Below are 27,210 nucleotides of genomic sequence, written 5' to 3' on the forward strand. Positions count from 1 at the left end.
TCATCCATTGGCTAATTAACAAGTTTATTATTTATTTATTTAGGCTAATTAACAAGTTTAGGATTCTCATGAAGTAAATAAAAGTATGAGTTCTACAGTGGCGGCTAATGAAGTCAGTATTATGTTGCTTATCTTTCTTGTACTTCTCCCATCTTGCATTTTTACCCTAGCTGGATAATATTCGCAATCGGATTCTTCAGCCCCATACATTCTTCAAACTTCTATGTTGGAGTTTGGGATAACAAAATTCCAGTGCAAACCATCATTTGGGTTTTAAACAGGGACAACCGTATTACCCATTAACAGAGATCATGGAGGCCTCTATGTAAATGACCAAAATATCCCTCTCTATCAAGATTTTAGGTTGCTGCGTTCGAGATGAAGAAAAGACGTTATAACCTATGAATACGTTCCGAACAAAGGTTTGGACTGTTGCGAATTATATATTAGTTAAAGTGTACATAGTAGTTTATTGTTCCATATTGGTGAAGTACATATGCAATACTAATTGTAACTCATATATATTCCACTTTGGAGATTAATAAATAGATAAGAAAATTTCAAATATTGTCATATATATTTTTGGTATTTACTATGTTTAGTTTAATAAGATATCAGAGCAGTTTGCTCTTGGTGACCTGTGTGCTTTAATTTTGTGCCCACAGTTTTCGTGATTTCCTTTTATGAAAAAAAGAAGTGAATAGTGTCGCGCTTGCTACAGTGCGTGAACAGTGGTCTACTTTGTGAACAGTGATTCTCTACAGTGCCGTAAATAATTATTGCTACAGTATCATGAACAGCGATCCTCTACAGTGCCGTCAACAGTGATTGCTATTGTGTTCTGGTAAATTGTTTTTATTTCGCTGCGTATCTTTTGTGCCTTTATTGTTCGTGATTTTGTTCAATGGCTTAATATAATTATAATATTGTTATGCATCTTGATGGAACAAATAAATAGATAATTGATACTGGGGTCACTGATCATGTGACTAGTGACCCTAGAGTGTTTGATGAGTTATGTGACTATATTCGTGATCCGTATATTACTAGTGCAAATGGAACACCTTTCCCTATGAAGGATGAATGCACTATCTCTCTGACTCCAACCTTATCACTGATCCGTGCTTTACTTGTTCCTGATGTTAAGTGTAATCTTTTGTCGGTAGGAAAACTTCATGATATTAGTCACCAGACGACTACCGTTTACACCCCAACAAAATGGTGTGTCCCTAAACTGCCTATCCTGTGGTGTGATAACATTTCAGCCATCTCTTTAGCCTCTAATCCAATTTTTCATGCTCGCACGAAGCATGTTGAGATTGATTATCATTACATTCGCGAACTGGTTCTAGCTAATCTTCTCAAAGTCCAGTTTGTTTGTAGTGCTAATCAATTGGCTGATCTTCATACAAAATCTTTGTCTAAAAATCAGTTCCGATACTTGTGTTCCAAGCTTCCCATTGGAATCAACTCGGATTCCTCCTCTCGCTTGAGGGGGTATATCACTACTACAAAACCATTTAATAATGTCGTTACTATAATCGACAAAAAACAGCTCTTACTGTCGGATATTTTACAAAAGCTAAATGTTGATGTTAAATAGATTAGTAAAAGCTAAATGTGGTTAGTTTGTTATTAACTATAGTTAGTTAGAATGGTTACAAGTTTAGTTAAGATAGTCAAGGGTATATTTGTAAAGAGCTAAAGGCTATATATATTCTCTTCTGTGTAATTGTAAATTCATTGAGTGAAATACAATCTTGTAGAAGAAGTTTTATCGTTCTTTATCGTTCTTTAGGAATTTGGTACAAATTTTCGGAAGACTTGGTTGTGTGGGTGGCCAACAGAGATAAGCCCATCAATGGTAGGTCAGGAGTTCTCTCAATAGGTTCTGATGGAAACCTAGTGCTGCAAGCCAATACTAGTCAAGGCTTTATTCCTCTATGGTCAACAAATGTTTCGATATCATCAGACAGCAACGATAATATTTTTGCGCAAATTCTTGATTCAGGAAACCTTGTTTTGGCTGGCAACCAGGATGTGTTTTGGCAGAGCACTGATCACCGTACAAATATTCTTCTTCCGAATATGAAAGTCGGGTTGGACAGAAGAAGTGGCATAAACCGGTTCCTCACGTGTTGGAACTCGGACAATGATCCTGGGACGGGGAATGTTTCGTTGAGAATGGACTCGAATGGATCGCCTCAGTTGATCTTGTACAAGGATGACGCTAAGTGGTGGAGGTCAGGACAGTGGAACGGGATTCAATGGGGCCGCATACCAGCCATGCATCGGAGCGTTGTGTTTAAGATCTATTTTGTGAACAACAAAGATGAATTTCTGTGCAGTGGACTGTTCTCGACCTTTTAATTTACTCGGTGATCACAATAGACGGGTCGGGAACACTCAACCATCTATCATGGCAGGACCAGCAGCACCAGTGGGTTTCGCTTTGGTCGGCACCATTGGATGCTTGTGACAGCTATGGCAAGTGTGGTCAATTTGGCAATTGCAATCCTTACACCAACAGTGGGTTCAACTGCACATGCTACCCCGGATATGAACCAACCTCACCGCAGGATTGGGATTTAAGAGATGGGACAGATGGGTGCAAGAGGCCGCAGGGCTCGCCGTCCATGTGCAGGAACGGCGAGGGCTTTGTGAAGATGGAAAATGTAAAGGTTCCAGACACGTCCTCTATAAAATTGGAGAATAATTTGAGCTTAGAAGCGTGCGAGGAGGAGTGCTTGAAGAACTGCTCGTGCTTGGCATATGCGAGTGCAAATGTGAGGAATGGAGGGACTGGATGCATGACATGGTACAGAGATTTGGTGGATACTAAGCAGTTCACAGAAGGCCGGCAAGATTTGTACATTCGCGTTGATGCAGTAGTTTTAGGTACCTTATTTTCATTCAGATTGCGTCAATTACATGTTTCAACTTCATAACTTTCATAGCACTGGTGAATTGACCTTTTTTTTCATATTTTCAGCTCAGTATAAAAACAAGTCAGGAGGAGGGTATTTTTCCGGGAGAAGGCGACTGGCTATTATATTGGTAGTGTCAATTTCTGTCCCCTCATTGCTCATCCTCGCAGTTCTATGCTGGTTCGGGAAAAGGAGCAGGAAAGGTATGCGAAAAGGAAAAGTTTCCCCTTCTGTCGTCTTGTAAATTTGTTTGCAGCTTTATTTCAGCTCAAATTTCATTTTCTTTGTGAAATTTTTTATACCCTGAAATTTCAATGGAATTGAGACAGGGAGAGGAGGAGAACCCAGATTTCTGAACGATCCCGCTGCTTCTGGTGTTCGAAGCTATGAAGATTTGCCAATAAAAAATGAGGTTGATGAACACAGAGGAGACACAGATTTACCTTTTTTCGATTTAACCACTGTGGTTGCAGCCACAGAAAACTTCTCTTCTGCTAACAAGCTTGGACACGGCGGCTTCGGCACGGTATATAAGGTACTTTCCCTAGAACATTTTGAGTGTCTCAGCATTGTGTGGCTTCAAATAAAATGTGAAATACGCTTCCGTGTACTTTGTTTACTCTGCTGCAAATATACCAATACATAAGCTCTGTGACATTGAGGCAGATAATACAGAATTGGATGTAAACATTATATCGATCTGAAGTTGTCATTAAGATTGTCGAGTCTTCACTGTGATTTCAGGGATGTCTAGCTGATGGACAGGACATAGCTGTCAAAAGATTATCGAGAAATTCAGGACAAGGCGTAGATGAATTTAAGAACGAAGTAATGCTTATAGCAAAGCTTCAGCATAGAAATCTTGTGAGGCTTTTGGGTTGGTGCATACATAAAGAAGAGAGGATGCTAATCTATGAATACATGCCGAATCGCAGCTTGGACTTATGCATTTTCGGTATGCAATCTATGAATACATGCTGAAATTAAGAAATCCTAAACTTGTAGCTCATAGAAGCTTTTATGTGTTGTGTTCAGATAAAAACAGAAAGTCGTTGTTAGATTGGAGAAAAAGATTTCAAATTATCATTGGGATTGCTCGAGGCGTCCTATATCTTCATCAAGATTCGAGACTAAAAATAATCCACAGGGATTTGAAAGCAAGCAATGTTTTACTGGATGGTTCAATGAACCCAAAAATATCTGATTTTGGCATGGCAAGAATGTTCGGGGATGACCAAATTGAAGCAAACACGAATAGAATTGTTGGCACCTAGTAATTCTCTTCTCTCACTTGAAATGAAACTCTAGAGCTGATATATTTTTTTAGTACTGATAATGTATGATTGCAGTGGTTACATGTCATCGGAGTATGCTATGGATGGGCTATATTCCACAAAATCCGATGTGTTTAGCTTCGGAGTCTTGGCATTAGAGATCATTAGCGGCAGAAAGAACAGCTTCCAATTCGAAAACACCTCTCTGAATTTGGTTGGACTTGTAAGTAAACAGATAATTATTCAGATGATAAATCTAACTCTTGAATAGTCCAATAATCTAAGCATTGTGCTCACACTTGTTTCAGATATGGGACTTGTGGACAGAAGGAAAAGTCTTGGACATAGTTGGTTCATCACTGAACCAGTCGTATTCGACTCATGAAGTTATGAGATGCATTCAAATTGGGCTCTTGTGCGTGCAAGAAAACGCAACGGACCGGCCAACCATGCTAGATGTTGTGTTCATGTTGGGGAATAAAACGAATCTTCCACATCCAAAAAAGGCAGCGTTTAGCTTCAAAACCAGTGGTCTGGATTCTTCAACGTCTAGAGGAGCTTCCTCTGTAAATGATATAACAGTAACGGTTATTGAAGCTCATTGAGTTTGCACTTTTTAGGCCCTTGTAGAGATTTTGCTTTACTTCAAGTATTTGTACTCAAATCGAGATTTCTTTGTACGTGAAGATTTTTAAATTCAAATTCAAATCCCAGAATCCAAAAGAGGCCCAAATGTTTAAATTTTAGATCAAACATGAAGACGTGTGAGTAACAAATTTAAATTCTTAGTTGTAAACAAAAATCTTGGCCATGATAGGTAGCGTGCGAATTCCCCTTCTTAACAAAACAAGTTTTAGTTTTTAACTTTTTTTTATTACAAAAATAAGCTTGGAATTTTGACAAAAGTTAGAAATTATAAATTAATATGCACCAATTCCTTTGTTTTGGATTCATAAACATAGAAATTTTGAATTTTCGCGTAAAAAAAATTTGGAATTTGGGACTCCAAGGGTTTTAAATTCTATGTAAATGAATGTCATTTCTAAATTTTTATGAGTGGGAGCTTAAAAATAAAAAATTCCTATTCAGATTCGATCATTCTTGTAGGTTAACCAAACAAAAAAGAATTCAAATTCTTTACAAATTCTAAAAAATAAAATTCTGTCATTTTGAAATTCCTTAATAATTTTAAATTTCTTTGTCCAGTGTAAAGCTAAATTGAAATTCTCAGTTTTCGATAACTACGCTGGTAACACGCTAATGACTTTTTTGTTAAATTATTATTAATACTAAATTATTGGACCACGTGCTAATGACTTAGGTTATAAAACATTTCTTCTTCTTTCAACGATGTCTTCTTATGTGGACCCAAAAAATGATGTCCTCATACATTATAACACTTCAGACAATATACTGTAATTTTATGCTTATCTGCACTCTTATTTTTTTAATGATTTTAATAGTCACCTCGCGGCACTGAAGGCAATTATATTACTTTATTTTACAGTAGGGGGTGGTGCTGTGCAATTTTGGGGCAGATTTCAGTTTATTTATGAAATTACCACCGAGTCTATCCGCCCCCTGATTTAACGTTATTTGCAAAATTGCCACTGGGCTTCGGAATGGGTTTTGGGTCTTTGGGCGGAATTTTCGGTTTTGCGATCCACGCGTTGATGATCGCTGTGTGGGATCGCCGGCTGTGTGGGATTTGGTGAGGGGATGGGACAAAAACGGAAAGCCAAACCTCCGCCACAAACGAAGTCACGAACGCCACTCTCACTCACCCTCCACCGTTGCACACGAACCCAATCATAATTCTGAAATCCAAACACGACCCAGATGGTAATCCTTCAGAGAATGGCAATGGCCACTTCTTCTTCCTTCCTCTCAGTCCCTCTCCTAAAGTCCTCTTCTTTGCTTTCCCCAGTTAAACACTGCGCTTCGCCACTGAGCTCCGAGTTCAGGGCTCTGTCCCTCTACGGCGGTAGAGATGGAGTCTCCACCTCCTCGGCGATGGCCACGGAGGCTCAGGTCGCGACCCAAGACGACAAATTGAAGGATGCCCCCAGATGGAGGTAGCTGATAAGCCTGAGAAAGTCGTGCTTCCAACCAACGAGTCCTCCGAAAGCCTCATCAGAATTCGACACACGATATTTTCGTTGTCATTATTTGGCTTCCTTCTTCCATTGTTTTTTCATTATACAACTGTTTGATATAGTTTGATATTACAGACATGAATTCCAGGAATTAGTTAAACACTTTATAATCTAATCAAATTAACAAGAAAAACTCAAACGAACAAAGCATAAGTGATTAAATAGAAGCAAGCTGGAACATGTTGTCTTTCATCTCTCTCCACGACCTGACTCAAGGTTTCATGTTTTCGTACCAGATAGAAATCGAAGCTCATTCTTGGACTGGGAATTTTGAGATTATTCTCGGAATTGCTCGAGAGGTACCATACCTTCATTAAGACTCTGAGACTAAAAATTATCCACAGGGGACAAGTAAGCAATTCAAAGCTATATGTAAAATATAATGACTTGCCAATTCTCACTTTGAATGTTTATGCTAAACGATCGCATCAGATTTGGGATATATGGAGAGAAGAGAAAGCCTTAGGCCATCTCTAACCGAGGGTTGGCCAGATGGCTCGTTTTAGCCCTCTGGCCCTCCAAGATTCCCCAAGATATTAATATTTTAATGAACAGTACATGGCCATATTGGCCTTCGTCTCCAACCGAGGGCCAAAGGGCCAGAGGGCTCGTTTTAGCCCTGTCACAAAAAACCGTCTCCAACCGAGGGCCAAAGGGCCATAAGGCCAAACATAATTTATTATTTAAAAACTACAATTTCATATTGTTTAATGTTGTTTCATGTTACTTAATTTAATTTAATGTTGTATAAATGGCCTAGGAAGTTATAGGAAAAAAAAATAGAATCGAAAAAAAATATGAAACAAATTTTGTGAAATAGAAGTTATAGGAAAAAAAAAATGGAATTTTAAAAAATATGAAACAAATTTTGTAAAATAGAAGTTATAAGAAAAAAATAGAATTTAAAAAAAAATTGAAACAAATTTTGTGAAATAAAAGTTATAGGAAAAAAATGGAATTTAAAAAAAATATGAAACAAATTTTGTAAAATAGAAGGTATAGGAAAAAAAATAGAATTTAAAAAAAAATAGAAACAAATTTTGTAAAATAGAATTGAAAAAACATATGAAACATAATTTGATTCATATGAAAAGGAAAAAAAAAGAAGGGAAAAAAGAAGTTTAAATTCATAAAAAAAAAAAAGTTAATACAACGGCTACTAGCCGTTATATTGAAAAAAATTCAAACTATTAGTGTCGGTTATAACCGACACTAATAGTAATTAAAAATAAAATTTTTGCTTTGAATAACTATTATTATCGGTTATAACCGACAGTATTAAAAAATTCTTCTTTAATGCTGTCGGTTATAACCGACAGCAATAGGAAAACATTAAAAAAAAAATAGCCAGCCCGGGGCTGGCTGGCTGGCCGAAAGCAGCCAGCCCTCCAGCCCTCTCTGATCCCGTGGGGCCCTCCCAGATTCCAGAGCCCTCTGGCCTAGCCCTTGGTTGGAGACGATTTTAGAGCTATTTTCGACCTTCTGGCCCTCTGGACCCTTCGATTAGAGATGACCTTAGGTATAGTCGATCCATCTTTGGGTCAGACGTATCCTGCTCACGAGGTTTCAAGATGCATCCTATTGAAACTAGACACAACATGCTCTATGATGTCAAGTTGCAGCTGCAACTTTATCCAATATTTTCAAGTAAAGTGGCTACTGCCACTACCGTCACCCTTAGTCCATATCACTGCAACTTTATCCCATATTTTCAGTAGCCACTACCGTCACCCTTAGTCCATATCACTGCAACCGTCACCCTTAGTCCATATCACTGCAACTTTATCCATATTTTCAGTAGCCACTACCGTCACCCTTAGTCCATATCACTGCAACTTTATCTCATATTTTCAAGTAAAGTGGCTACTGCCACTACCGTCACCCTTGGTCCATATCCCTTAATTCTAGGTTTATGTTTTTTAGTATCTTTGCCCTTTATCTTTCTTGTAAATTGTTCCTTGATTTCCGATTGTAAGTGTGAAAAGGAGCCCTCTCTTGTAGTTCTAAAATATATAGAGAAATATACAAAACCTTTTTGTGTTCCTAATTTTCACACATCCACATCGGGCTACTTTGCGTGCAAGAAAGTGCATCAGATAGGCCAACCACCATGTCCGAAGTTTTTTTTCTGTTGGGTAATAAAACAACTCTTCCCTCTCCCAAGAAACTTGCTTTTATATTACAATCCAACAATCCAAACTCAGCAGTGTCAAACAGAGGAGCTTCCTCTCTAAACAACGGGACGATAACTACGGTTGTAGCACGGTAATGGTTAGGTTATAAACATTTCTTCTTCTTTCAATTATGTGTTCATGTGTTATTACACTTCAGACAATGTACTGTACTTCTATGCATGGTACATACTGTTAATTTTCTTTTAATGATTGTAATAGTCTCCTCGCGGCACTGAAGGTAATTATATTTTCTTTGAACAACGGTGGAAAGCAACATAAAGATTGTCGACATATTCAAAGATAACAAAACTCTTGGTAGAAAAAAATGCATCGGATATGTGGAGAGGAGAAGGGATTAGCTATAGTCGATCCATCTTTGGGTCGGACGTACTTTGCGTGCAAGAAAGGGCATCAGATAGGCCAACCGTGGCAGAAGTTACTTTCACAAGGCATTACGTGGTGTTGAATTTTATGACAAAAATAAAAGGTAAAATCATTCATTACGGTCGTACTCGTACAGACTTGGCCCCATTCAGAGCCAATTTGTCTTATCTATCTATTGAATACAACTGGAAGTCGAGCGTATGCCCTTAAATTAGCGTTACTGAAACTCCTCCACGAGAAAGAAGCAGCCATTTAAGCACTTAAACTCCTCCATGAGAAAGCTAACAATGAATTCTACTGAATTCTTTTTTGTCAGTACTGTTTTGCTCATCTTCCTTGTGATTCTTCCCTCTTCCATTTCGGTTACCCTAGACGCCATTACATCAAGCCAACCCCTAAGAGAGGACGATGTTCTTCTCTCCACCACTAAAATCTTTGCACTAGGGTTTTTTAAGCCAGGCAATTCTCGTAACCGTTACATCGGAGTTTGGTACAACAAAATTCCAATCAAAACCGTTGTCTGGATTGCAAACAGAGAAAACCCCATAGTTCCTACTGCTGGAACTGGACTTCTAGCCATTCATGGAGATCATGGTGGCCTTGTTATTTATGGGGAGGACCAAAACACCCCTATCTGGTCCGCTAATCTCACCGTCTCTTCTCCAAACAATTCCGTGATAGCCAAGCTTTCGAATAAGGGAAATCTTCTTGTTGAAATTAATGGTGAAAATGTGTGGCAAGGTTTTGATTATCCCACAAATACGATGCTTCCTTTTATGAAAATTGGGCTGGACAGGCGGTCCAGGTTGAACCGGTTCCTCACATCTTGGAAGTCCCAAGATGATCCGGGAATGGGCAACTGTTCGTTCCGGATGGAGCCCAGTGAGAGTCCACAGGAGTTCTTATACAAGGGTCAGACTCGATTGTGGCGGACTGGACCTTGGACCGGTGAAAGATGGTCCGGGGTGCCTGCAATGGTAAAACTATTCTTCACCAACGTTACTTTTGTGAACAATCAAGATGAGGTATCCATCATGGAAGTAGTTGTTGAATCAAGCTTCGTAAAATTCGTGATCGATGAATCAGGAAACATTGAACGGTCCCCATGGGACGATGAAGTGCATAAATGGGTCCCCCATTGGTCGCCGGATTGGCAGTGTGATTCTTACGGGGTGTGTGGTCCGAATAGCATTTGTTACCCATACCCAAACTTTGAGGATAAATTTGAGTGCAAATGCCTACCTGGATTCGAACCCAAGTTGCAACATGAGTGGTATTTGAGAGATTGGTCAGGCGGGTGCGTGAGGCAAAAGGGTCCATCCGTTTGCCAAAACGGGGAAGGGTTCGTGAAGTTGGAACGTGTGAAGGTGCCGGACACTTCTACGGCACGTGTGAACATGAGTAGGAGTCGGGAAGCATGTAAAGAAGAATGCCTGAGAAACTGTTCTTGCACGGCATACGCAAATGCAGATGAAAGGCAGGGAGGGAGTGGCTGTATAACATGGCATGGGGACTTGATGGACGCAAGGACTTATTTGGATACGGGTCAAGATTTATATGTGCGAGTTGATGCAAATGTTTCAGGTATATTTTCATTATCAATTTATCTTCTTTCTTCTCTTTTCCTTATCAATAATTACCCTCATAACACCGAGGTTCCATGAAAAAAAATCTTCTTTCTTTATTTCATTAAAAAATTTGAGGAATTATTATTTAGTTTGGTAGTTGTACATTTGTTGTCATTCTAAAAAAGTCATTTGACACTGGTCTCTTGCCAAATAATAAAAGTGAAATTATTCCGCAATGAGTGTAAGATGGCTTTTTTAGAGGACTAATTTTTTTTTAATAAAAAATTCTGAAATTTCTATAAATTAATACTAAAAATTTAGTTCTTATGTTCATTGGAGCTTTTTACAAGGTTTTTTCCCCGAGTTTTTACAAGGTTTTTTAAACATGGAAATAAATGCTTGTATATCTGCAGCTCAATACGCGAAGAAGTCAAACAGTTCTTTGGGCAAGAAGAGGAAGCTGGAAGTTTCAGTAGCATGTGGTCTATTGTTCTTCCTGTTGTTTTCCCTTGCATGTTGGTTGGTAAGAGGAAGAGAAAAGGTAAACAAATTTCCTTTTACTAGGTTGCCCTCTAATCATTCACAATTATGTAACTGGATATTGGTTTTAATTAATTAAGAACACAATATTATCTGTTTATGTACTTTTATCACAGGTCAGAGAAGTCAGGATAAATTTTTCAATGCGACCATAGCATCAACCTCCTGGGAAGATTCTTCTACTAGAACAAATATTGATGAAAGTGGAATAAACTCCGAATTACCATTCTTTGAACTAAGTGCCATAGTTAAGGCCACAAATAATTTCGCTTCCAACAACAAGCTTGGAACAGGTGGTTTCGGCTCTGTTTATAAGGTACGTAGTTGCCCTCAGATAATGTCTCAAATCACAAATCAAACTTTGAATAGACATTTTTTAGATATATTTTTTAGCCATCTGCACTCCAAATCAAATATTTTATTATTTTTCCTCTACTCACCCTTCCATAAGGATATATATCCAAACTATATTGCTTACAAGCTAAGCTAACATTTAGCTCACAGGTTATTGACACTTGCAAACAATAGGATTACAAGACCATTATAGTTAACAAAAATCAAGAGACCCGTCCAATAATGACTGGAAAGGCTGACTCAAAAATATATTTCATTAAAATTCAAACTCAATCAATAATCGATAAGTGATGGGAACTATCTTGTTTCTACTTTTCACAATTATCCCACATGGTGATGTGGGTTTTGAAACTGTATAAAACACGTAGAAAGTTTTAAATCTATATATGGTAAGCCATACTACATATATATATATATATATATATATATATATGTGTGTGTGTGTGTGTGTGTGTGTGTGTGTGGAAATCTATTCACAAACCTATTGTTAAGCTATACTACTTATATAAGTGATGGTTGGATGGTATTAATCTTCTACACAAAAAAAACAAGTGTTTCCCACCCTAGGAAATTGTTAAGCACCTATCAAACTAATTGAGTGGAAACAGTATGGTGCTTCCCAATCTAAACAGTAGGAAATTGTTAAGCACCTATCAAACTAATTGAGTGGAAACAGTATGGTACCTACCTTGAGCTTGAAAGAGAGAGGAGGAAGAACGACGGTGCCCTTCTTCTGCAGAATTTTGCCGATGTTGTTTCCGGCCGTCGCCGCCAGTGCTAGGAAGATCGACTCTCACATCCCAAGAACCCTAATTTATAAACTCCCAATCCAACTCAAAAAGGATAGAGGAAACCCAAATAAAGGATTGAGAAATTCAACATACCGTAAGACGCTTTCTGACATCGAGAGATACGGGAATCGGAGAGAAAAGAAGAGCAGAGGAAGATGAAACATTGTAGGTTTTCCAGTAGAGAAGGAGAGAGAGAGGAGGGACGAGATATGGAAGGAGAGCGCACACGTAGGAGAGAAAGAGGAAAAGAGCAGAGGAAGATGAAACATTGCGCGTCTAACCCGATTTCCCAATCCCGTCCCAAACCCTCTGTACAAAATTGTGGGCATTTTGGTCAACAAACAAAACAGTGGCAGATTTGTAAATACAACAAAATAATGCAATTGAAAACCTTACTTTAGATTAAAGTAATAATTCAAAATACTACGATCTTTTGTTATTTCAATTGCGTTTCTCCTTCACTTGAAGTAGTCAAAGCATTTTTATGCATATGCATTGAGTTTTACTCCTTTGTTAATGTATAAATGCAATTTCAAGGGGAGGATATATATATAGAGCTACGATTATGTAGGTAATTTTCCTGAAAGGTAAGTGCACTATAAGTTGAATTTGGATTATAAATTCAGGGTGTGCTTGATAATGGAAATGAGATAGCAGTGAAAAGACTAGCCAAGAATTCTGGCCAAGGAATTGGAGAGTTTAAGAATGAAGTTGTGCTGCTTTCAAAGCTCCAACACAGGAACCTTGTGAGGATCATGGGTTGCTGCGTTCAAGATGAAGAGAAGATGTTGATCTATGAATACTTGCCAAACAAAAGTCTTGACTTTTTCATTTTCGGTATGTTTTTTTTTTTATACTTTTGTTATTCTTTTTATACAAGCAATATTGTGGAGGGGAAATCAAGCTCAGGACCTCAGGTGTAGGATTGAATACTCTTAACTCAACTTAGTTACAAGCACCTTTCTTTTCACTTGTGTATCTAAAATTGTCGGTTAGAAACCTTGAACCAAGCAAGAATACAATCTAATTTACTTTGCTTATTTTTTTCCCATACGAAGCAAAAGGGGCGTTCTTGGATTGGACAAGATGCTTTGAGATAATCTGTGGGATTGCTAGAGGGATCTTATATCTTCATCAGGATTCGAGATTAAGAATCATCCATAGAGATCTAAAGGCCAGCAATGTTCTGTTGGATTCTGCTATGAACCCCAAGATTTCAGATTTTGGTATGGCTAGGATATTTGGAGCTGAACAAATTGAAGCAAATACAAACCGTGTGGTTGGGACATAGTAAGTTTCATTCAAAACTGAAAGTACACCTGTTTTTTAAAAGTTTCATCCCTATGAGTTATACAATTAACTTTTGTTGAATAATACAGAAAGAAGCTGTGATAATTAATCAATTTTATTTTGTTGTTTCAGCGGTTATATGTCACCAGAGTACGCAATGGAAGGACTTTTTTCAGTAAAGTCTGACGTATATAGCTTCGGTGTTTTACTACTAGAAATTGTTACTGGCAGAAAGAACACTGGCTACCACCACGATAGTCCTTACTCAAATTTAGTTGGACATGTAAGCATAACATTATGACATTACCAAACTTCTCTCCATCTGCTTTTATAACTTGATGATTAATTTGTAAATGGTTTTTAGGTTTGGGACTTGTGGAAGGAAAATACAGCCTTGGAAATCATTGATTCATCTCTGGGAGAATCATACCCTGTCAACGAAGTTCTAAGATGTATTCACATTGCCCTTTTGTGCGTGCAAGAGCAAGCGAAGGATCGTCCACTCATGTCAGCAGTGGTTTCCATGTTGGGTAATGATGCAGCAATTCCTTCACCAAAGCAACCTGGATTTTTGTTGAAGAGAGGTTATCATACTAGTGGAGACCCATCAACCAATACTGATGGAGCTTGCTCTGTAAATGAGATGACCTATACAGAAGCAGAAGGTCGCTAAGGGGAGAACCAGACGTATAATCGGACATACTATATTATTCAATTGAGAATCACATGATGAGTGAGATAAGAAGAGAGGATATACCCCGATTTCACTCAATAATTTGCCTTATAACTAGGGATCTAAGTTCTATATTAATATGCAACACTCATCATCTGTCTTGTTGTAAATACACGTTATAAAATATATGCCCTATAATTGGGGATCTAAGTTCTATAGCTGCTATACTCATCATCTGTCTTGTTGTAAATACAAGCTATAAATTATTTGCAACATTCAGCATCAGTCCGACCAGGCTACATAGAAGTAATTTTCGACCGCCAAAGACATGTAGGAAGGCTGATAACTTTATGACACAAGGTTTTAGAAGCAAACATACTCAAACACTAATCATGCCACATGTCAACCTGCAATCAAAAGAAAAAGTCTAGGACGGGACACAAAGGTGGTCTGGCTTGTTCTGAGTGACGTAAGTGGTTAATTAATAAAGGCCGAACGGGACGCTGGGAACACATTGGACCTTTGGATGTTACTAGAAATGTTGCCCAGGCGTTGATGCGGGAATACAAATTGTATGAAACAGTATGTATGAATGATATAAAAGGTTATGTCATAAACGAAATTGTGAGATGCATACAGTTGCCCTCTTGTGTGCTCAAGAGTATGCTACTGACCGGCCAACCATGTCGTCGGTTGTTTTCCAAAACAGCCTGCATTTTTATTGAGGAGGAATTGTACTTGTGGAGATCAATCAACAAGTACTGAAGGTGACATGTACAGAAAAAGAAGCTCGCTAAAAAAAGACCTAGGATATCGAAAATGTTCCAGAAGATATATATGTAATAGTAGTAGTTTGCAAAAGACAATATTAAGCGCATACAATATTAAGCACGAATTCCTTATTGGCTTTTTACTTTTTGATATTATCCGCGGGATTCCCAGAGAGAAAGTAGAAATGGCGGGGAGCCTTTTTTTCTCTTTCTTTTCTTTTTTTTTTTTACTTTTTAAGTTTTTAAATATAAAAACTAAATTGTTTTTTGTTATCTTAATCTTTCTATTCCACTCTCATATTGACACTCAATATTATGGTTTGGTGGTATTATTTTTTACTTGTAAGTAAAAGGTATTAAGTTTGAAAATGTTCCACGAGATATATGTAATAGTAGCAGCTTGCAAAAGATAATATTAAGTGCATACAATTTGTTACTGTGTGAAGAAAGCGTGAACCAAATTTACCATGCTTTGAAAATGAAGATTCTCACAGCAAAGTGAACCTTGCTGATGTTAAATAAACAACAACCAAGCTTTATCCCATTAAGTGAAATCGACTGTATGAATCCTAAAATGTCACATCACTCGATTTTATTCAAAGTCTTTCGTTAGGTAACCTTATTGATATTAGAGCTCATAAAATTTAAGAAAAAAAGTGTAAACACGAAATTTCCCTAAAACAAACGAGACAAGAACACGTGTACAAAATAAAATTTGTTTTAATGATTTAGGGGTTACAATCTCTCTCAAATTTGATCCTCTGATTCGATCTCCGTAAGGTGTTGATTTGTGGATTGTGATGCTGATCCAAGGACTGTCGAGGCTTGATCTCGGATGAATGGTTGGAAGTTTCTTCAAGGGGGCCTTTTGGCTTAATCTTGAAGGTTGATGAATGAACGGATCTTCAAGGGCTTTTGGGCTTGATTTTGAAGAACTGTTGATGAACGGATCTTCAAGAGGCCTTTGAGGCTTGGTCTTGATGAACAGTTGATGGATGGATCTTCAAGGGCTTTTGGGCTTGATCTTGAAGAACTGTTGATGAACGGATCTTCAAGGGCCTTTGGGGCTTGATCTTGATGAACAATTGATGAATGGATCTTCAAGGGCTTTTGGGCTTTATCTTGAAGAACGGTTGGATGTGTGGATTTGTTGATGTCGTTGATCCAAAGGGCCGTCGGGGCTTGATCTTGGGAGGAACGGATGATGAATATTTTCTTCAAGGGCCGTCGGGGCTTGATCTTGAAGGAGGATTTGACGAAGAACGAAGAGAGCTTTCTTGATCCTTTGGGATTTGCTTGGGAGCTTTAGAGTTTCAAAACTTCAAGGTTTTGGTGTAATGTGAATTGATCCTCAAAATGAATGCATTGGCTTCCTATTTATAGAATTTTCCAAGGCCTAGTTTTGAATATAATATGCAGATGAAATAAATCGTTTCTGTCAGGTGTTGACATGTGTCATATTTGATAACTTTTCCGATTTATTTTGATTTTTCGTTTAGTCACACACTACGTGTAAAATTTATGTGATACGTGAGCGTTGAAATTGTAACTATTGGTCAACATTTATTTTACCGAAATTACGATGTCTACAAAAAGAAATGTGACTTCTTGTGGCTTTTTGGTTGACGCATGCATGCCTTCTCACAAAAGCTTGGACTTTTAATTCCTAGTATTCCTAATTCAAGTATGTTACGGTCAATCTCAGGCGTGCATATAAAAGGTGGAGGATGGAGCAATGTGCATGTCTACGTATAGAAATCAATTCTCTGGAAAAAAAAAAAGTACTAGCCATAAATTCTCGGAATGAAACAATCAACGGTATATAAAAGGGTATGATATCCACATATTCTTTTTTACTTTTCCCATACCTTTTCGGTTTTCGGCTGTCGGATCAAATGAATTGAAGAAGATCAACGGATAGAAATTAACAAGGGTGTGTAAGAAATAAAAAGAGGTGTATGGATAGCACACTCCCATATAAATGGCCGTGTGCAACTTGTTTAGAAAAATCAAACAGCTTCATTTTAAGATCATCCATTGGCTAATTAACAAGTTTATTTTTTATTTATTTATTTATTTTGGCTAATTAACAAGTTTAGAATTCTCATGAAGTAAATAAAAGTATGAGTTCTACAGTGGCGGCTAATGAAGTCAATATTATGTTGCTTATCTTTCTTGTAATTCTCCCATCTTGCATTTTTACCCTAGCTTTTTTTTTTTTTTTTTTTTTCAAACTTCTATGTTGGAGTTTGGGATAACAAAATTCCAGAGCAAACCATCATTTGTGTTTTAAACAGGGACAACCGTATTAGCCATTAACAGAAATCATGGAGGCCTCTATGTCAATGACCAAAATATCCCTCTCTGTCAAGATTTTAGGTTGCTGCGTTTGAGATGAAGAAAAGACGTTATAACCTATGAATACGTTCCGAACAAAGGTTTGGACTGTTGCAAATTATATATTAGTTAAAATGTAAATAGTAGTTTATTGTTCCATATTGATGAAGTACATATGCAATACTAATTGTAACTCCTATATATACTCTACTTTGGAGATTAATAAATAGATAAGAAATTTTCAAATATTGTCATATATATTTTTGGTATTTACCATGTTTAGTTTAATATGGCATCAAAGCAGTTCACTCTTGGTGACCTGTGTGCTTTAATTTTGTGCCCACATTTTTCGTGATTTCCTTTTCTGAAAAAAAAAAAAAAAAAGTGAATAGTGTCGCGCTTGCTACAATGCGTGAACAGTGGTCTGCTTGTGAACAGTGATCCTCTACGGTGCCGTAAACATTTATTGCTACAGTACTGTGAATAGTGATTGCTATAGTGTTCTGGTAAATTGTTTTCATTCTGCTGCGTATCTTTTGTGCCTGTTCGTGATTTTGTTCAATGGCTCAATATAATCATAGTATTGTTATGCATCTTGATGGAACAAATAAATGGATAATTAATACTGGGGCCACTGATCATGTGACTAGTGACCCTAGAGTGTTTAATGAGTTATGTGACTATATTCGTTATCCATATATTACTAGTGCAAATGGAACACATTCCCATGTAAAGGGTGAATGCACTATCTCTCTGACTCCAACCTTATCATTGATCCGTGCTTTACTTGTTCCTGATGTTAAGTGTAATCTTTTGTCGGTAGGAAAACTTCTTGATACCTTATATTGTTCTACTCACTTCTACCATACGTATTGTTATTTTCAAGACATTCAAACTCAGAAGATAATTGGTCTTCGTAAAAGAATAGGGGGTTTGTACATCTTGACTATGGAGGATACTGTTGTTTCTGGTTCAAATAATCATCAAATTTTAAGTGCTAAAATGGATGATAGACATCAAATTTGGTTATGGCATCGATGATAGGGACATTTATCATTCATTTATATGAATAATTTATTTCCTTCTTTGTTTCGCACTTGTAATGATTCAGAGTTTAAGTGTGAAACATGCGTCATGGCTAAGAGTCATCTTGCTTCCTTTCCCGTAAGTAATTCTAAAGCTATTTTGCTATTTGATTTGATACATTCTGATGTGTGGGGTCCGACGAAAGTTATTTCTAATGGATTCCGTTGGTTTGTTACTTTTATTGATGATTGTACTCGGTTAACTTGGGTGTTCTTGATGAAGAATAAGAGTGATGTTCCATTATTTATTTAAGAATTTTGTACAATGGTATTTAGTCAGTTTCAGACCAAAGTTAAGGTCTTTAGGTCTGATAACGGAGGAGAATATGTGAATCACACATTGACATGCTTTTTTCGTGATCATGATATTATTCACCAGATGACTACCGTTTACACCCCAACGAAATGGTGTGTCCGAACGGAAGAATCGTCAAATAATAGAGGTTGCTCGCTCCTTGATGTTGGATAAATGTGTTCCTAATCATTTGTGGGATCATGCTGTTTTGGCTGCTGTGTATTTAATCAATCGTGTTCCAAGTAGGGTTCTTGATTTTTCAGATACCGTTTGATGTGCTACAAAAACATGTTTCTCTTGTTTCTGTATCAAAGCTTCCTCGAGAGTGTTTGGGTGTATTGCGTATGTGCATGTCTACTCTCATCAGCAGAGTAAACTTAATGCATGTGCTTTCTGATGTGTCTTTATTAGGTATGCTAACAATAAAAAGGCTATAAGTGTTATCATCCTCCGACTAAAAAAACTTATATTACCATGGATGTCACCTTCTATAAGGAATTTTCGTATTTTTGTTAAGCCCTCTTCCGATTCTCCACTTCAAGGGGAGAGGGGGAGTGAAGTACAGATTCGAAGATATGGTATGAATGATGTGTTACAGGCAAGTTGGGAACATAACCTATTATGTTGCGTGATACTGATCAATCGGCTACAGATAGTGATCGGTCACCTGTCATTCCGGGAACTATTTCTACTGACGACAGATCAGATTTGCCCGCGAGTTGCTTGTTAGTATGTCTGACGAATTACCTTCTGATGATCAGTTGCATGCTGCTAATATGTCTAACGAGTTGCCTGATGATGGTTCGTCCAGTGATGATTCTTCTAACAGTTTGGTACAAGATGGTGGCATACATGAGGTAAATTCTGACGATTCTTCTACTTATTTGTTGTCTCCACGAGCTAATTGTGGAAAACCTAAAGTACAATATGAGCCTAATATGCATGCCAAAGCCAAATATCTGATCAACAATTATGTATCTACTCATCGTTTGTCCAAACCATATGCATCTTACATATGTCAGCTATCTAGTGTATCAATTCCAACAAAATTGCATGATGCTTTGTCTGACCCTAAATGGGTTAATGCTATGAAAGTTGAGACGGAAGCTTTGGAAAAGAATTCTACTTGGGATTTGGTTCTTTTACTAAACGGGAAGAAAGCCGTTGGATGTAGATGAGTGTTTACTATTAAGTACAAAACAAATGGTTCCATTGACCGATATAAAGCCAGATTAGTTGCTAAGGGTTATACTCAAACCTATGAGGTGGACTATCATGAGACTTTTGCTCCTGTTGCCAAACTTAATAATGTGCGTGTTCTTCTGTCCTTAGCAGCAAACTAGGATTGGCCTCTGTTGCAGTTTGATGTTAAGAATGTTTTCCTTCATGGTGATCTTAAGGAGGAAGTTTATATGGATATCCCACCTGGTATTGGAACATCTCCTGGAAAAGGTGTTATATGTAGGTTACGAAAGGCTTTGTATGGTTTGAAACAATCTTCTATAGCGTGGTTTGAGAGGTTTACAAGTTCAATGAAGAAGTTTGGGTATATACAGAGTCATTCAGATTATACTTTGTTTCTAAAGCGACAAAATGGTAAGCTAATTGCATTGATTTATTATGTTGATAACATGATAGTGATTGGTGATGATTAGAAGGAGATACAACGCCTTCAAAAGTACCTAGATACTAAATTTGAGATGAAAGAATTGGGTGAATTGAAGTATTTTCTTGGAATTGAGGTTACACGATCCAAGAATGGTATTTTTTTTTACTTAACGGAAGTATGTTCTTGATTTGTTAGCTAAAACAGGTATGTTAGATTGCAAACCTATTGATACTTCGATTGAGCAGAATCATCATCTGGGCTTATTTCCAGATCAAGTTCCTACTCATAAGGAACGGTATTAGAGGCTTGTGGGGAGATTAATTTATTTGTCTCACACTCACCCTGACATTGCTTATGCAGTTAGTGTGGTAAGTCAGTTTATGTACTCACCTAGTGAAGCTCATATGGATGTAGTAACCCGTATTTTGAGGTAGTTGAAAATGGCTCCTGGCAGAGGCTTGGTTTTCTCCAAGAATGGTCATTTGGATGTCGAAGGGTATACAGATGCAGATTGGGCAGGTTCTATCACTGATCGACGATCTACATCTGGATACTTTATGTTTGTGGGTGGTAATTTAGTTACTTGGAGAAGCAAGAAACAAAACGTGGTGGCTAGGTTAAGTGCAGTATGTCTCATGGTGTATGTGAGTTGTTGTGGTTGAAAAAATTGTTGAGAGATCTTGGGTTCAAACCCAAGGGTGCTATGAAACTTCATTGTGATAACAAGGCTGCTATTGAGATTGCTCATAATCCAGTGCAACATGATCGAACAAAACATGTGGAGATTGATCGACATTTCATTAAGGAAAAATTAGATGCTAGAATTGTTATGTTTCCGTTTGTGGGATCTGAAGATCAACTTGCTGATGTTCTTACTAAGTCTGTGTCTAATAGTGTGTTTTCCAACTCGCTTGACAAGTTGGGCATGTGTGGCATCTTTGCACCAACTTAAGAGGGAGTGTTGCGAGTTATATATTAGTTAAAGTGTAAATAGTAGTTTATTGTCCCACATTAGTGAAGTACATATGTAATACCAATTGTAACTCCTATATATACTCCACTTTGGAGATTAATGAATAGATAAGAAATTTCCAATTTTTGTCATATATATTTTTGGTATTTACCATGTTTAGTTTAATATGGACTACTCTTTCATGCACTATCTTATTTTTTTCTTTTAATTTCTCTACTTGTCACTTGAAACTAAGGAAGCACGAAATCCTTATTAGCTTTTTAATTTTTAATATTATCCACGGGATTGCCAGAGTGAAACTAGAAATAGTGGGGAGCCTCTTTTTTTTTTTTTTTTTACTTGTTACTTTAATTAGAATTGTTGGACTCAGCTATGTGTTATATTAGCACGTAACAGAAGTATTTAAAAAATTGTGACAAAAAGAACACATTAATTTGTGACAACCATTTTGAAGGGCTGCATTTATCGGTTTTCAATTTCAACGACCACCTTGATCGGATGAGTTAATTTTAGAGACTATTTGTGATAAAAACCCGGCATGCAAATTTTTTTAGGTATGGAACTTGTGGAGAGAACGCGATGCCCTGGAAATAATTGATTCATCTCAGGGTGAATCGTACTCGTCAAAGAAGTTGTGAGATGCATCCAAATTGCTATCTTATGTGTGCAAGAGTATGACACTGACCGGCCAACAATGTCGGCGGTTGTTTTCATGCTAGTTAATGAAGCAGCGGCTCCTTCATCAAAACAACCAGCATGTTATTGCAGAGGAGACCCATCACCAGTACTGAAGGAGAAAATTCCGCAAATGACGTGTGACACATTGACATTGTCTATCAATCTACTTGATACAACTGGGGTGTGGTCAGAATTAATGAAGTGGAAATTTCAAACTGCGGTGTGCGATTCGGAGTTGCAGGTGAGTTCACTGTTGCATCAACGGTTGTAAGTCGCGGGTAGGTTCACGTTGCATCAATGAAAAAAAAAATTATTACAACTTACAAGATTACTTAATCAATATATTAATACATTTAGTAAGCAATCAGTAGTGGTTGACAAACCTTTGTTCTACAATAATGCAATTTTTGAAAGGTTTGCTGAATGTTTTAGTTCTTTAGCTCCTCATTCTCCAGCTCTGCTCTTCCTCGGACACCGTAAAATTTGATGAACCCGTTAGAGACGGTGATTTCTTAGTGTCCAAGAATGAGACCTTTGTCTTGGGATTCTTTAGTCCCAAAACATCTACCAACCGCTATGTCGGAATTATTAAGGAAGATACCAAGTCTTCCATTTCCGTTGATGTTAAATAGATTAGTAAAAGCTAAATGTGGTTAGTTTGTTATTAACTATAGTTATTTAGAATGGTTACAAGTTTAGTTAAGATAGTCAAGGGTATATTTGTAAAGAGCCAAAGGCTATATATATTCTCTTCTGTGTAATTGTAAATTCATTGAGTGAAATACAATCTTGTAGAAGAAGTTTTATCGTTCTTTATGGTTTCATCGCCAGTCGCCTCACGGCTCTTCTCGATCCTTTTCTCTTCCGTTCCGATTTTATGATCTGTACCTTGATTTGATTGTTCTCTGTGGTGATTTTGTTCTGCGTTTGTGGATCTTGATCTCCCATGGCGACTTCGTCTGAGTCAGTGCCAATCAATCCCTTTTCTAACCCTAATTCCTCTTCATATTCCTCTCTCACAATCCAAAATATTGGCAGCATGGTGCCAATCAAGCTCAAGAGGACCAATTATCTGCCATGGTGTGCTCTGTTTGCTCCGATTCTTCGGCGTTATCGTCTTCTTGGTATCGTTGATGGCACGGAACCCTGTCCCGCCCCTCTTCTGCCTGATCGCACTCTTAATCTGGCCTTCGAAGTTTGGTATGAGAAGGATCAGAATCTCCTGATTTGGTTTAATTCCACGTTGTCTGAAGAGGTGATTCCTTTCACAGTTGGCGTTTCGTCTTCTCGTGATCTATGGCTTAAGATCGAACAAAGATTTGGGGGTGTTTCTGATGCGCATGTTCATCAGCTTCACTCTTGCATTCAAAGTGTTCAGAAAGGCTCTCAATCCATGTCTGATTATTTGCAAGAGCTCAAAGAGATATCCGACTCTCTCACTGCTGCTGGTGCCTCAATTTCTGATTGCGATCTCATTGCTGCTACTTTGGCTGGTCTCCATGATGAGTTTGAATCATTCACTGACTCAATCATGCTTCGGTTATGTTTGTACCATACTTGACCAATCCCGAAACTACCGAGCACCGGCCAACGCTATACTGTCAAGGACCCAGAAGAGTTCCCCTCCGACCAGGAGGCCAATCACTACTCGACACGTGTCAAGATTAGAAGCCAATCAGAGCGCAGCACGTGTCGACATCAAGAACCAATCATAACATGACACATGTCAATGTGACAAAGCTACAAGTTTTTCTATAAATAGGGGTCATTCCCCCACAATATTGCCTAATGCCATTTGTGTTAAATCATTCACAAGAACTCACTAAATTGAGAGCTTGATCCCTTGTACTTGTGTAAGCCCTTCACTACTAATAAGAACTCCTCTACTCCGTGGACGTAGCCAATCTGGGTGAACCACGTACATCCTGTGTTTGCTTCTCTGTCTCTATTCATTTACGTACTTATCCTCACTAGTGACCGAAGCAACCAAGCGAAGGTCACAAAACCTGACACTTTCTGTTGTACCAAAGTCTTCGCTGATTTTGTGCATCAACATTTGGCGCCGTCTGTGGGAAACGACACTTATTCCTACTCTCTTCAGCTGTGTCAAGCTGGTTTCTATCATTCGTACACTTTCTTTTGATCAGGCATCCCTCTCCAGCATGGGAAGCGAAGGAAGCCACAGCACACAGAATGACACCCCCCTTGCACATAGTGCGAAACAACGAAAGAAGGAAGGAAAACGAGTTCTTCTTCAAGCTAAAGTCGATGAGTTGGAAGCTCAGAACAACAAGATAGCAATGAGGAATGAGGTCCTCCAGGAGCAATATGAGAAGCTCTTCGAGACACTCCACGAAGCTAGGCAAGCTCAGACACGCGAGCTTGTTGCCCCCGTGGAAGTCAACCATCAACTGGGTGCCCTCCAACATGGAGGGTCACATGCATTCGACATAGATATCCCTGATAGGGAACAGATTACCCCTCGACTTGATAATCAACATGAGGCTTTTCTTAACCCAGTTGCTTCGACCCGAACCATGAGAAGTGGAGGGAGACACCTCTTTGCTGAAGGGGCAGAAGGATCGAAAGCCGTCTTTCGCGATTGTCGGGATTTCCTGAAGCAACGTCGAGAGAATTCCATCCATATAAGCTCAAAGATTAATGACCCAAGGATTTCTGAGAGACTCGGTCCCCTGCCACGGCCCAAGCCGGCCACCAATTTGGGGAAGGGGCAACAAGTCCTAGAGAGACATGAGGGTACAGGGGACTCAGAGGTGTTCCGACAGACATACCCTGGAAGCCAGTACAGCGAGTCCAGGGAAAAATCACATGCCCTTGATCAAACCTTCCTAATTCCAATAGGAGATGGAGATTTACGAAAGAAAGCTCCAGTGACACATAACTCCGCTCAGGACCCCCTTGTCCTACAACTTCTTGAGGAAGTAAACAAGTTGAAAGCTGAACGTCAGGCTGAAATACCTGACTGGAACCAACCCAGGCCTGGCCCTCTTACAAGGAAGATCCTCAACACCCCCCTTCAAGCAAAGACAAAGCAAAAGCTTGGCTTGCAACTTTATACTGGAAAAGAGGACCCGATTGAGCACCTTAACCTCTTTGAGTCCACCATGGCATACCGGATGCACACCGACGACGAGCGATGTCTTCTCTTCCCTTCCACCCTCTCTGGTGGAGCTCTAAATTGGTATTGTCGTCTTACACCTGAGACGGTAGACTCATTTGAGAAATTGAGGAAACTATTTGTTTCCCAACACATTTTCCAAACCGATCGCTTGCACTCTGCAGATGACTTGTACACTATCCGCCAGAAGCCAGACGAGTCATTACGTATGTATGCTGGCCGCTTCAGCCATGAATACTCCCGGTATGCCGAGGCAGACGACAAGACTGCCCTCAAAGCCTTCACGGCAGGCCTACGTGATTGTTTCTTTAAATACATGATCAATGCCAATACTTGGAAGACTTACTCTGAGGTAATGGCGCAGGCTTATAACCATGCCTCCGCCGAGGCAAAGACATATCAGGAGAAACCCCCTACAACCATCCTTTATCAACAAGTGGGAGGTGGAAGCCAGACTCACCTAAATGAGAAGACCTCGACTTCCCAAACAGCAGTGGCACCTCCCCATGCCTTGCATAATGCTTCACCGAATCAACAGACATATCAATTTCAAGGCAAGAGGAAGGATTTCCATCCTCACCACTCTCCTTTCAGTAAAAAGAGTAAGGGACACTATCCCGATAACCAAGGGTATCGCCACAATAACGCTCGCCCCCAGGCAGTCAATGCAGTGGGTCAAACCCGCGTCAAGATACCCCCTACCCCAAGGTATGAGACATACACGCCCTTGAATGCCACATGCGCGGCCATTTACCCCAGCATAGCTCACCTGATACCAAAGCCAAAGCCGAGGCACCCAGATTACACGCCCCCGAATAACGCGAGCATGTTTTGTTGCTACCATGAGCATAACGGCCATGATAGCGAAAAATGTATCATCCTCCGTGATCGTATTGAAGCTTTGGCACGAGAAGGAAAAATTGATCAATTCCTTCTTCACCCTCAAAGGGATAACCGTAACCAACGCCAGGTGAATGTCATATATTCTATAAGCGGCGGCACACCCATATCTGAATCTTCCAATAGGGCCATGAAAAGCAGTGAACGAACTTTGAGACCTGGCCATCAAGTGTTTCACGTGGAAGACATCAGAGGAGGCAAGTATCAAAAGCCTAACTGGGATCCAATATGTTTCTACCCTGATGAAGAAAGAGGTATAATCTACCCTCACAATGACCCGCTGATCGTGGAAGCTCACATAGCAAATTTTGATGTGAAACGAATCCTGATAGACACAGGTGCTTCAGTCAATATCATGTTTGCTGAAGCTTTCAAGGCACTTAATGTAGCTGAACACTTGCTAGATCGCTCGATTTCTCCTCTGATAAGCTTCTCTGGCGATATCGTGCAACCTTTAGGGAGTATACACTTACCCTTCACCATTGGTACAGGCCCCTACACAGCTACTATTACCACTAACTTCTTAGTGGTCAATTGCCCGACGGCATACAATGTCATCTTTGGGCGCACAGGCATCAATGATCTCAAGGCTATGGTATCCACGCATATGCTGTTGATGAAATTTCCAACCCCCCATGGCAACGGCTACATCAGAGGAGATCAGCTTAGTGCACGATCATGTTACAACACTTCAGTCAAACAACAACACCTGTCTGTCCCCAAGGAGACTCTCTCTATACATAACCAAGTCGTAAAGACCAGCCTAGATGAAGCGAACTTGGATCCTCCTGATAGCAACAGTCAACCCGACGACCCTCGAGATGACTCCTTCACCCAGCAAGCACAACCCGCTGAAGAGTTAGAGAATGTCTCTATCTCCAAAGACCATCCAGACCGCATGGTGAAGATTGGCACTACTTTGTCACCACCCCTTCGGTTGTCGCTGATCTCCTTTTTGCAAGAGAACGCCGAGGTCTTCGCTTGGTCATATAAAGATATGCCGGGCATCTCTCCCGATATCATCTGTCACCACTTGAGTATTGATCCCAAGACCAAACGAGTAAAACAGAGGCGAAGATCTTATGATGTTGAGCGATACGAGGCGATGAAAGCAGAAGTTGAAAAACTCAAGGACATAGGCTTCGTCCGTGAAGTCAATTACCCAACATGGGTAGCAAATGTTGTCCTTGTTAAGAAAAATCCGACCAAGGAAAGTCTCCTGCTTCAAAAGGTCTTGTGGAGAATGTGTGTCGACTACACCGACCTAAACAAAGGATGCCCGAAGGATAGTTT

The 27,210-nt window shown here is 39.0% G+C and overlaps 2 protein-coding genes and 1 long non-coding RNA gene across 3 annotated transcripts in view; 2 read left to right on the top strand and 1 right to left on the bottom strand.

Moving 5' to 3' along the window:
* The window catches only part of LOC139196588 (G-type lectin S-receptor-like serine/threonine-protein kinase At1g11410), a 21,205-nt gene extending 6,856 nt beyond the window's left edge, over nucleotides 1-14,349 (top strand). The window contains exons 3-7 of the mRNA XM_070822865.1: nucleotides 11,140-11,339; nucleotides 12,795-13,005; nucleotides 13,227-13,458; nucleotides 13,591-13,741; nucleotides 13,823-14,349. Coding sequence (XP_070678966.1) covers nucleotides 11,140-11,339; nucleotides 12,795-13,005; nucleotides 13,227-13,458; nucleotides 13,591-13,741; nucleotides 13,823-14,131 — 1,103 coding nt within the window. The 3' untranslated portion in view covers nucleotides 14,132-14,349. The remainder of the gene's footprint in view (nucleotides 1-11,139; nucleotides 11,340-12,794; nucleotides 13,006-13,226; nucleotides 13,459-13,590; nucleotides 13,742-13,822) is intronic.
* Nucleotides 1,795-4,872, top strand: LOC139196589 (G-type lectin S-receptor-like serine/threonine-protein kinase At1g11410). The gene is made up of 7 exons (XM_070822868.1): nucleotides 1,795-2,898; nucleotides 2,993-3,130; nucleotides 3,257-3,462; nucleotides 3,672-3,882; nucleotides 3,963-4,200; nucleotides 4,277-4,424; nucleotides 4,510-4,872. Exons 1-7 carry the CDS (start codon nucleotides 2,637-2,639, stop codon nucleotides 4,804-4,806), a joined length of 1,500 nt encoding a protein of 499 aa, XP_070678969.1. The 5' UTR covers nucleotides 1,795-2,636; the 3' UTR covers nucleotides 4,807-4,872.
* Nucleotides 11,879-12,393, bottom strand: LOC139196591 (uncharacterized). Its single transcript, XR_011581664.1, has 2 exons — nucleotides 12,262-12,393; nucleotides 11,879-12,186 (listed from the first exon to the last, which is right to left on the bottom strand). It is a non-coding gene; the product is annotated as an uncharacterized lncRNA (long non-coding RNA).
* Nucleotides 14,350-27,210: the final 12,861 nt, after the last annotated feature.

The sequence above is a fragment of the Malus domestica genome, chromosome 05, assembly GCF_042453785.1.
Source record: "Malus domestica chromosome 05, GDT2T_hap1".
Lineage (NCBI taxonomy): Eukaryota > Viridiplantae > Streptophyta > Magnoliopsida > Rosales > Rosaceae > Malus > Malus domestica.

Bases quoted from the DNA above. Each gene is read 5' to 3' on its own strand.
- LOC139196589 (XM_070822868.1), top strand. From the start codon at position 2,637: ATGTGCAGGAACGGCGAGGGCTTTGTGAAGATGGAAAATGTAAAGGTT. The intron at 3,463-3,671 runs GTACTTTCCCTA...CTGTGATTTCAG, and splicing joins GCTTCGGCACGGTATATAAG to GGATGTCTAGCTGATGGACA. The intron at 3,883-3,962 runs GTATGCAATCTA...TGTTGTGTTCAG, and splicing joins CTTGGACTTATGCATTTTCG to ATAAAAACAGAAAGTCGTTG.